Source organism: Scyliorhinus canicula, chromosome 9 (assembly GCF_902713615.1).
Source record: "Scyliorhinus canicula chromosome 9, sScyCan1.1, whole genome shotgun sequence".
NCBI classification, from domain to species: Eukaryota; Metazoa; Chordata; class Chondrichthyes; order Carcharhiniformes; family Scyliorhinidae; genus Scyliorhinus; species Scyliorhinus canicula.
In genome coordinates, this window is record NC_052154.1 from 1,828,030 (window position 1) to 1,840,180 (window position 12,151).

The 12,151-nt window shown below is 46.0% G+C and overlaps 1 protein-coding gene across 2 annotated transcripts in view; it reads left to right on the plus strand.

Moving 5' to 3' along the window:
- gpatch1 (G patch domain containing 1) overlaps nt 1-12,151 on the plus strand; it is a 58,579-nt gene that overhangs the window by 22,269 nt on the left and 24,159 nt on the right. For both annotated transcript variants that reach the window (XM_038806179.1, XM_038806180.1), the window contains exons 8-11: nt 1,552-1,702; nt 1,906-1,985; nt 2,847-3,051; nt 4,267-4,533. In XM_038806179.1, coding sequence (XP_038662107.1) covers nt 1,552-1,702; nt 1,906-1,985; nt 2,847-3,051; nt 4,267-4,533 — 703 coding nt within the window. The remainder of the gene's footprint in view (nt 1-1,551; nt 1,703-1,905; nt 1,986-2,846; nt 3,052-4,266; nt 4,534-12,151) is intronic.

Below are 12,151 nucleotides of genomic sequence, written 5' to 3' on the forward strand. Positions count from 1 at the left end.
ACATCTGTCATTGTGAAACTGTTGGAATACCTTATTAAGGAAGTAGTAACAGGACATTTGGAAAGTGAGAACGCAATGCATCAGAGTCACTGTAGTTTTATGAAGAGAAAATCATGTTTGACTAATTTGCTGGAGTTCTTTGAAGATGTAACAAGCGAGGTGGATAATGGAGGTTTGGTAGATGTAGTATATCTTGACTTCCAGAAGGCCTTTGATAAGGTGCCGCACAAAAGATACACAAAGTAAGATCCAATGGAGTTGAGGCTAATATATTAGCTTGGATAGAGGATTGGCTAACTAACAGAAAGCAGAGAGTGGGGATAAATGGGTCTTTATCTGGTTGGCAAGATGTAACTAATGGGGTGCCACAGGGCTCAGCCCTCGGGGGGGGGGGGGGGGGCACCTATTTACAATCTATATTAATGACTGGGATACAGGGATAGAAGTTTCGATAGCCAGATTTGCAGTTGAGATGGGGCAGTAAGTTACAGTGAGGAAATAAGAAATGTACAAATAGATATTGATAGGTTAGGTGAGTGGGTCAATATGTGGCTAATGGTGTTTAATGTGGATAAGTGCATTTTGGTCGGAAGGATGAAAAGGCAACTTATTATCTAAATGGAGCGAAACTTCAAAATGCTTCAGTGCAGAGGGATCTGGGTGTCCTTGTGCATGAATATCAGAAAACTAGTATGCAGGTGCAGCAGGTAATAAGGAAAGCAAATGGAATTTTGGCCTTTATAGCTAAAGGGATAGAGTATAAAAGCAGGGAAATGTTGCTGCAGCTGTATAAGGTATTGGTGAGACTGCATCTGGAGTAATGTGCAGTTTGGGTCCCCTTATTTGAGGAGGGATGTAGTGGCATTGGAGGCAGTTCAGAGGAGGTTCACTAAGTTGATTCCAGGGTTGAGGGACTTGACTTATGAAGAGAGATCGAGCAGTTCAGGCCGATACTCGCTGGAGTTTTGAAGAATGAGAGGCGATCTGATTGAGGTATAAAAGATGCTAAAGGGGATTGACAGGGTAGACAGAGAGGGGATGTTTCCCCTTGTTGGACATTCAGGAGAGAGAGGCCATAGTTATAGGCTAAGGGGTGGCAGAATTAAAGCAGAAAGGAGGAGAAATTACTTCATTCAGAGGGCCGTGGAATTCACTACCCCAGAGTGGAACACGGAACACATTTGGAGAGGTGATAGATAAGTTTTTAATTAGTAGTGGGATGAAGGGTTCCAGGGAGAGGACAGGAAGGTGGCGATGAGGCCGAGAGGTGAGCAGCCATGATCGTACTGAATAGAGGAGCAGGCTCGAGGGGCTGAATTGCCAATTCCTGCTCCTAGATCTTATGTTCTAAGCGGCATAGAATCTCTCAGGGTTTGATCACTTACAGGGATCCGGATAGATTCACAGTGACTAATTTTCCTGGAGCTGGGTAAGGTACTTTAAATTCATTTCCACCTATTTGTGACAGTGTCTGAAACCTTGGCAAAGCCACAGGCAGATCAGGCATTGGAATGCCACGCTGAAGTCATGTTATTTTTATTTATTTGAAAGGCATTCGGTGTGGGTGCTCTTGAGGAGGAGGATGATGATATTTATGCCAGGGATACATTGTCACAGTATGATACGGTGCTGAGAGAGGAAGAGCCAGATGATGGGCTGTATGGCTGGACAGCGCCACAGCAGTACAAGAAGAAAGCAAAAGGTGAGAGCATGCAGCGTGGGGAAGGGAGACTTGCTGCAGGACCCTGAGGAGGTGAGAGCATGCAGCGTGGGGAAGGGATACTTGCTGCAGGACCCTGAGGAGGTGAGAGCATGCAGCGTGGGGAAGGGAGACTTACCGCAGGATGCTCTGGGGCACATGGAGACCCTGAGGAGTTAATGTAACCTCGACTTTGCATGTTACAGGTTTGGAGCCTCAGGTGGGATATATCGGAAAAGTGTTGGAGGGCTTCTCTTTGAGATCCAAGTCGACTGAACCCAAAAAGGTAGTTACTTTATTGCTTGGTCTGCTTTCAGTGTGTTTGTGTTTGCTGTAACATACCAGACAAGGGAAATGGACAAGGCCTGAAGTAGGGGACAATCTGTAAGATCGTCACTAATAAATCTAATTGGGAATTCAGGAGAAACCCAGAGAGTGATGGGATTTTGGAAGTGACTCCCACAGGGAGTGGCTGAAGTGAATAAGCATTGATGTGTATAAGGGGAAAGTAGATGGGCACAGAAGGGGATAGAAAAAGAAGCATCTGCTAACAGTGGGAAGAAGCTCGGTGAAGCATAAACCATAGCATGGACCAGTTGGGTCGAATGGCCTGTTCCTGTGCTGAATGTAACTCATTAACATGGCGCTAACAGACAGTGACTCTCGCCCTTGCTTTTCTTGGGTAATTTCTGCCGACACTGACATTGGCTTGGGGTCAATTCTGAGCGTGTTTTGAGGATGTTTTTCTGTTCCAACACCACAGATCCTCTGTGATCTGAGAAGTACCAGTTTCTGTCAAATATTTTGGGAAAGGGTTCTGGGAGCCAGGGATTGTAATGGTGAACTGTGACTACACCATGTCCTCTTTTGTGATTCACCCTCTGAGAAAAGCAGATCAAATGTCCCACCCTCTATTCTGCATTTGTTTTGCACCCTCTTTATTTGTTGGATGTTTTTCTGTTCCTGGGGTATTAAATGCTGTTATAGCTCTTCAATATTGGGCCATCCTCTTCAAAAGAGACTCTATTTTATTTATATAAGATAGGCGAGTGAAAAGTAAATAATATAACAGAGTCAAAAATGTATTAATCCCTTTGTTGCATTGAGTAATAGAGACACCAGTCTAACACCTTTCCCATTGTGTCAGGTTTATGGCCCTCCTGAACTGCCAAGGGACTACAGGCCTGTTCACTACTTCCGACCGGTTGTGGCACCAGGGACTGTCAGCGTCGCAATGGCACAGGCACTCGGGGCATCAGAGGGCCAGCTCAGCACCGAGGTGGGACCAAAGGGCCGGCACCAGCTGAACGCAACACAGAGACGAGAGCTGCTCGGAGAGGATGCTCTGCAAGGTACAGGGATTCTCAGCAAAAAGCAGCAACATTTATCTGAAATACACCAGACCTCACCAGTCTTAACAAAATAATGAGCTTGCATTTCTATAGAACCATTCACCACCGTAGGGTTTCCCAAAGTGCTTTACACACAATGCTGTATTTTCAAAGTACAATCACTGCTGTGATGTGGAAAACTTAACGGTCAATTTCTGCTCAGTAAGATTCCACAAACTGCAACGTGTTAATGACCAAGTGACCAGTTTTAGTGATGTTAATTGAGGGGTGAATATTTTCCAGTACATTAGAGAGAACTCGCTGCTCCTTCACATAATGGCCATGTGATCAGTTAGAGGGAGCAGATGGGGCCTTTTAATGTGTCGGCTCCTTCGACGGTGCAACACTCCCTCAGCCTGGAGTTTGTGCTTGTGGTGATCCAACCTGCTGGCATTGTCATTCTAACACACGGAGGCTGCACATGGGTTTAGGGAACAGTGTAATCTTGTGCTGCAGAGGGATAATGCTCAGTATAGAATGTGAATCCCTCTCGTTACAGGAAGATCCCCATTTGTGTTCACAGTATTATTTTCTGCCAGTTTGTAAGGGTGGCATTGTTGTTGACGTGTTGAGCAATTTGATTGCCAAGTTCCAAACTCGCATCAAGTCCAGCTTCCCTATCACTGCGATGCTCGCTGATTTACATTGGCTTCTGTTCTGGCAATGCTTTGATTTTAAAGTTCTCACCCTCTATGCCCTCACCCACCCCTATCTCTGTAACCGTCTACAGCCCCACAATGTTTCCAGATCTCTGGGTCCTCTAATTCTGCCCCCTTGTACATCCCTAATTTTAATTGCACTACATTGCCACCTGTGCCTTCGGCTGCCTTGATCCTAAACTCTGGAATCCCTCTCTTAACCTCTCTGATTCTTTCTCCTTCTTCAACTCATTCATTAAAATCTCTCTCTTTGAGCAAACTCTTGGTTTACTTAAAGGGACAGTAAATTTGTCAACTTTTGGTGAGAATGTGCCTTTGGGTGGGGGTGGAGGGGGGGGAGAAGTGCCTTTGGGTGGGGGTGGGGGGGGGGCTTTCACACCATTAAAGGTGCTACATAAATGCAATGTTTTGTTTTCGCCATTGATGAAATGATATTGATGTAATTCTGTCATTTTATGCCCTGGATGATTCCCGTGAGCTGAAGGTGATCAGTAACTGTGACCCTCTGCATCAACAGGTCCCCGCTCAGTGTTTGAGCTTCTGAGTGGAAAGGATAAAGAGAGACTAAAGGATGTGCAGCAGCAACAGGCTGCAACTCCTGCTTCCTGGGATCTATCCAGCCGGACCCAGGCACTGACCTCTGAGGGACCCAGGGCGTTACAGCTTGCAGCAGTGAGTGGAGGAAGGGCCACAGGTTCGAGTGAATTTAAACCCTTCCTGAAGAATCCTGAGAAGCAGAAAAGATATGAGGAATATGTGGCGAAACTCCAGTTGGGACAGAGCAGTAAGTTACCCAAGATCAGGGTCTTTCCTGTTTTATCTGTTGCAGTTGGCTTCTGAAACCCTGACATCCTCATCCTACAGAAATCAGATGGCAGGTTACTGACCTGGGACATTATTGCTCTCCACAGATGCTGCCAGACACGCTGGGTATTTCTAGCATTTTCTGTTTCTATTTCCGATTTCCAGCTTGCACGGTATTTTGCTTTTGTTCGTCTTTATCAATCTTAGTTTAGAAATTTCCAGTTGACCTCCAGCTTCAGTCAAACAGCTTCTTTGTGGGAGAGAGTTCCAGATTTCCATTACCCTGGAACAGCCTGGCTCCGACTTTTGTTATGCCGCCACATTCCCACCGGAGGAAATAGTTTAATCAGGAGCGGCAGGAGACCCCTGGGCCCTTCGAGCCGGCTGCGCCATTCAACACGATCATGCCTGATCTGAATATAACCTCAACCCCACATTCTTGCCTGTTAAACCAATGGATGCTGTGGTGTGAAGAGACAAAAGTCCAGCTCCTTTTCACAATCACCTTTATTTCACTTTAACATACTCTGCACTAAACTCAATATTCACATCACAAGATCCAGAGTCCACCTGAAGCCCCTTTACATATCAGTGTCAATCATTGAACACTTAACATAAATGAGACAATCATTGAACATTTAACATAAATGAGACGACTAATTGCAATGTCTCTTAACCCATTACTTAACATTGCCTAACCCCCGATAACCTTTCACCCCCCTTGTTAGTCAAGAATCTTGACAATATTCATTGACCCTGCCTCCACTGCTCTCTGGGGAATAGACTTCCGAAGATTCATGACCCTCGGAGATAAAAATCTTCTCCCATCAATCTTAAATGGATTATTTTTAAACTGTGTCCCCTGGTTCCAGTCTCTCCGACATGGGAAACATCCTCATAGCATCCACCTTGTCAAACCCTCTGGGGGATCTTGTACATTTCCATAAGATCACCTCTCATTCTTCGAAACTCCAATGGATGCCGGCCTAGCCTGCCCAACCTTTCCTCAGGGGATAATCTCTCTATATTTAAATAATTTGCTGTTTTTCTATTCTTTCCGCTAAAGTGGATGAGTTAACATTTTCCCACTCTCAGCCTACCAGAGTCGTTATGATAAACCCTTCAAAACCTACTATCCTACCTAACTTTGTATTATCTGCAAATTTAGCAACCACACATTGGTCCTTTCATCTAAGTCATTAATATAAATTGGAAATAATTGAGGCCCCAGCACTGGTCCCTGCGACACTCCACTCCTCACACATCGTGCCAACCCAAAAATGACCAATTTATACCTACTCTATTTCCTAATAGTTAAATAACCCTCTATCGATGCTGATATATTACCCTCTACCCTGTGTGCTCTTATTTTGCACCTTGTCAATTGTCTGAGGAATCCCCAAGCACAAGGTTCTCCTGTATCCACTGTGCTTGTTACTTCCCCCAAGAACTCCAAATAATTAGTCAAATATGATTTCCCTTTCACAAAACCATGTTGACTCTGCCTGATTGCATTGAGATTTTCTAAGTGCTCCACTATAACCTATAGAATCATAGAAGAGTTACAGCACAGATAGAGTCCATTCAGCCCATCTTGTCCATGCCAGCCCAAGGACACTCAGGTGCCCTTTCTAATCCCACCTCCCTGCACCCGGCCCACAGCCCTGTAGCTTAATGTTCAGATCCAAGCCCTTTTTAAAATAGTTTAGGGTTTCTGCCTCCACCACCAACTCGGGCAGCGAATTCCAGACACCCACCACCCTCTGCATAAAAAAGTTCTTCCTCATGTCCCTTGTACAAGGCTGCAGAAGGACTTGGACAGCCTAGGGGAGGGGGCAAAGAAGTGGCAGATAGAATACAATGTAGAAAAGTGTGAGGTTATGCACTTTGGTAGGAAGAATGGGGAAAGGCTTTAGAAATCTGAAGTACAAAGGAACTTAAGAGTCTGTGTCCACGATTCTCTTAAAGTTAACCAAAAGACCATAAGACATAGGAGCAGAATTAGGCCACTCGACCCATTGGGTCTGTTCCGCCATTCAATCATGGCTGATATTTTCTCATTCCCATTCTCCTGCCTTCTCCCCATAACCCCTGATCCCCTTATTAACGTGCAGGTTTAGTCGGCAGTTGGGAAGGCAAATTCAATGTTGGCATTCATTTCAAGAGGGCTAGCATACAAGAGCAGCGATGTACTTCTGAGGCTGCATAAGGCTCTGGTCAGATCCCATTTGGAATGTTGTGAGCAGTTTTGCGCCCCATATCTAAAGAAGGATGTGTTGGCCTTGGAAAGGGTCCAGAGGAGGTTCACAAGAATGATCCTGGGAATTAAAGGCTTGTCATATGAGGAGTGGTTGAGAGCTCTGGGTCTGTACTCGGAGTGTAAAAGGATGAGGGGGGATCTCATTGAAACTGTCACAATACTGAGAGGCCTGGATAGAGTGGACATGGCGAGGATGTTTCCACTTGTAGGAAAAACCAGAAACCGAGGGCACAGCCTCAGATTGATGGAATGATCCTTTAAAACTGAGATGAGGAGGAATTTCTTCAGCGAGACTGGGGAGTTAATAGTGGGGAGCAAAGAAATGGCAGAGACACTAAATTAATATTTAGCCTCAGTGTTCATGGTGGAGGCCACTAGAACCATCCCAATAGTAAGAGGCAACGCAGAGCTAATAAAAGGGGAGGAACTTCGAACAGTCATCATCAATAGGGAAAAACTACAAAACTATTGGGGATGAAAGCAGTCAAGTCCCTAGGGCCTGATGGCCCACATTCTAGGCTCTAAAAGGAAATGGCAGCGGAGATAGTGGATCCATTAATTACAATATTCCAAAATTCCCTGGATGTGAGAAAGGTTCTAGTGGATTGGAGAAATGCTAATGTAACTCTCTTATTCAAAAAGGGAGGGAGGCAGGCAGTAGGAAACTATAGACCAGTTAATTTAACATCAGTCATTGGGAAATTGTTGGAATCCATTATTAAGGAAGTAATAACAGGATATTTAGAAATTCAAAATGCAATCCATCAGAGTCAACATGGTTTTATGAAGGGCAAACCGTGTTTGACTAATGCGCTAGAGCTCTTTGAAGACATAACAATCCTGTAGGTGTAGTATACCTTGACTTCCAGAAGGCGTTTGATAAGGTGCTGAACAAATGGTTAATGCAGAAGGTTAGATCACATGAGATTGGGGGTAATTTATTAGATTAGATAGAAGACTGACTCACTGACAGAAAGCAGAGTTGGGATAGAACATAGATCATACAGTGCAGAAGGAGGCCGTTGGCCCATTGAGTCTGTACCAATCCACTTAAGCCCTCACTTCCACCCTATGACACTTCCAACTGACAGACGCAGAGTTGGGGTAAATGGGTCTTTTTCTGGATGGCAAGATGTAACTAGTGGGATGCCACAGGGTTCGGTTCTTGGGCCCCAACTATTTACAGTCCATATTAATGACTTGGATGCAGGGATAGAAGGTGCGATAGCCAAACTTGCAGGTGACTCTAAAATAGGTGGGACAGAAAACTGCACTGAGGAAATAAGACATTTTAAAATGGATATGGATAGGTTCGGTGAGTGAACCAAAATTTGGCAGATGGAATTTAACGTGGATAAATGAAATGAAATGAAAATCGCTTATTGTCACAAGTTGGCTTCAAATGAAGTTACTGTGAAAAGCCCCTAGTCGCCACATTCCGGCGCCTGTTCGGGGAGGCTGGTACGGGAATTGAACCGTGCTGCTGGCCTGCCTGGGTCTGATTTAAAAGCCAGCGATTTAGCCCCATGCTAAACCAGACCCATAGTGTGAGGTTATCCATTTTGGTCAGAGGAATAAAAGGGCAAGTTATTATCTAAATGGGGAGAAACATCACAGTGCTCTGGTGCAGAGGGATCTGGGTGTCCCAGTGCATGAATCACAGAAAACTAGTACACAGGCACAGTAGATACAATGGGGAGGTGGTGGCCTAGTGATATTGTCATTGGACTAGTAATCCAGAAACCAAAGTAATGACCTGGGGACCCGGATTAGAATCCCACCACGGCACCTGGTGGAATTTAAACTCAATAAACTATCTGGAATTAAGTCTAATGATGACCATGAAACCATTGTCGATTGTTGTAAAAACCCATCTGGCTCACTGCAAAAACATGGGAAAGGAATGAAAGCAGGCCGACCACCTGGCTTCGACCCAGACACCAGAAACAATAACAGCAAACCCAGCCTGTCGACCCTGCAAAATCCTCCTTACTAGCATTTGGAGCTTATGCCAAAGTTGGGAGAGCTGTCTGACAGACTGGTCAGCAACAGCCTGACATAGTCATACTCTCAGAATCATACCTTACAGACAATGTCCCAGACCCCACGATCACCATTCCTGGGTATGTCCTGTCTCACCGGCAGCACAGACCCAGCAGACGTGGCGGCACAATGGTATACAGTCGGGAGGGAGTTGCCCTGGGAGTCTTCATGGCTTCAGGTTAAACATGAGCAAGGAAACCTCCTGCTGATTACCACATACCGGCCACCATCAGCTGATGAATCAGTACAGACAGTGACCCAAGCCGAAAATCGAACCTGGGACCCTGGAGCTGTGAAGCAACTGTGCTACCATGCTGCCTGGGTCCTTTTCAAATTAGCAGGCGGTAACTAGTGGGGTCCACAGGGATCGGTGCTGGGACCCCAGCTATTCACAATATATATTAACGATTTGGATGAGGGAACAAAATGTGTCATCTCAAAGTTTGCAGATGATACCAAGTTAGGTGGGAGGGTGAATTGTGACGAGGATGCAGGGATCCTACAGCAAGATCTGGACAGGTTGGGCAAGTGGGCAAATCACTGGCAAATACAGTATAATTTGGATAAGTGTGAGGTTATTCATTTTGGAAGCAAAACAGGAAGGCAGATTACTACCTGAATGGTTGTAAATTGGGAGAGGGGAGTGTGCAGCGGGACCTGGGTGTCCTTGTGCACCAGTCGCTGAAGGTAAGCATGCAGGTGCAGCAGGCGGTAAAGAAGGCTAACGGTATGTTGGCCTTCATTGCGAGAGGTTTCGAGTATAGAAGCAGGGATGTGTTGCTGCAATTATACAGGGCCTTGGTGAGGCCACACCTGGAGTACACTTGTGTACAGTTTTGGTCTCCTTCTCTAAGGAAGGATGTTCTTGCTCTCGAGGGAGTGCAGCGAAGGTTTACCAGACTGATTCCAGAGATTTTCATACGAGGAGAGATTGACTACGTTGGGATTGTTCTCGCTGGAGTTCAGAAGACTAAGGGGGGATCTCAAAGAGATTCATAAAATTCTAACAGGACGAGACAGGGTAGATGCTGGGAAGATGTTACCAATGGTGGGTGTGTCCAGAACCAGGGGTCACAGCCTGAGGATTCAGGGTAAACCATTTCAGACAGAGATAAGGAGACATTTCTTCACACAGAGTGGTGAGCCTGTGGAATTCATTACCACAGGAAGTAGTTGATGCTAAAACATTGAATATATTCAAGAGGCGGCCGGATATAGCACTTGGGGAGAATGGGATCAAAGGCTATGGGGAGAAAGCAGGATTAGGCTATTAAGTTGGATGATCAGCCATGATCGTGATGAATGGCGGAGCAGGCTCGAAGGGCCAAAAGGCCTCCTCCTGCTCCTATCTGCTATGTATCGATGTAAGTGTCATTGAATAGCGGTGGGGAACTCACTAGCACAGCTGGCAGGAATCTCCCTGAAAAACCCACCACAAGTTAACTTAGAAATATTTTGGGAGAATCACGCCCTGTGACAGCAGAGTAGGTCAAAGGCTAGGAATCCTATGGTGAGTAACTCGCTGCCTGTCCACCATCTACAAGGCACAAGTCAGGAGTGCGATGGAATACTCTCCACTTGCCTGGATGAGTGCAGCTCCAACAACACTCAAGAAGCTCGACACCATCCAGGACAAAGCCGCCCGCTTGATTGCTCCCCCCTTCCACAAACAGCCGTGTGTACATTCCACAAGATGCGCAGCACCAAGGTTCCTTAGGCCACACCTTCCAAACCCACAACCAATACTATATTAGGGGCTGGTTTAGCTCACTGGGCTAAATCGCTGGCTTTTAAAGCAGACCAAGCAGGCCAGCAGCACGGTTCAATTCCCGTACCAGCCTCCCTGGACAGGCGCCGGAATGTGGCGACTAGGGGCTTTTCACAGTAACTTCATTGAAGCCTACTCGTGACAATAAGCGATTTTCATTTCATTTCATTTAATCTAAAAAGACAAGAGAAGCAGATACCTGGGAACCCCCCCACCTGGAGTCACTCACCATCCTGTCTGGGAAATATATCACCGTTCCTTCACTGTCACTGGGGCAACATCCTGGAACTCCCTCCCTAACAGCGCAGTGGGTGTACCTACACCTCAGTGTCTGCAGCGGTTCATGAAGACAGCTCACCACCACCTTCTGAAGGGCAACTCGGGATGGGCAATAAATGCTGGTCTAGCCAGCGACATCCACATCCCATAAAATGATTTTTTTTAAAAAGCAGGTAATAAGGAAGGCAAATGGAATTTTGGCCTTGAAAGCTAAAGGGATAGAGTATAAAAGTAGGGAAGTGTTGCTGCAACTGTAAACGGCAATGGTGAGACCGCACCTCGAGTTTTGGTCCTGTTATTTGAGAAGGGATAGAGTTGCATTAGAGGCAGTTCAGAGGAGGTTCACTAGACTGATTCCAGTGATGAGGGGTGTGTCGTATGAAGAGAGGTTGAGCAGTTTAGGCCAATACTCTCTGGAGATTAGAGGAATGAGAGGAGATCTAATTGATACATATATAAGATTATTAAAGGTATGAACAAAGTAGACGTAGAGAGGATGCTTCCTCGTGTGGGGCATCCCCGAACAGGTGCAGGAATGTGGCGACTAGGGGTTTTTCACAGTAACTTCATTTGAAGCCTCCTTGTGACAATAAGCGATTTTCATTTCATTTTTAATTTCTAGAACGAGAGGCCATAGTCTTAGGATAAGGGTTAGCACTGCTGCCTCACACTGCCAGGGACCCGAGTTCGATCCCGCCTTGGGTCACTGTCTGCACGTTCTCCCCCTGTGTGCGTGGGTTTCCTCCGGGTGCTCCGGTTTCCTCCCACAGTCCAAAGATGTGCAGGTTGAGGGTTTGGCCATGCTAAATTGCCGCTTAGTGTCCAACTGTTAGGTGGGATTACGGGGATAGGGTGAGGGATTGGGCCTAGGTTGGTGCAGACTCAGTGGTGGACTAACTGGCTTCCTTTGCACTGTGTTTTATGGGATTCTAGCAGATTGAAAACAGAGATGAGGAGAAATTATTTCTCTCAAAGGGTTGTGAATCTGTGGAATTCACTACCCAGAGTGTGGTGGATGCTGGGACATTGAGTAAATTTAAGGAGGAGATGGGCAGATTTTAAATTCGTAATGGGGGTCGAAGGGTTTTGGAGAACGGGCAGGAGAATGGAGTTGAGACCAAGAGGAGATCAGCCGGAGCGGTTTTAGGGGCTGAATTGCCAACTCCACCTCCTAGTTCTTATGTCAAAGCCTTTGCTGAAATCCATATAAACGACATCAACAGCACCACCCTCATCTACACACCTGGT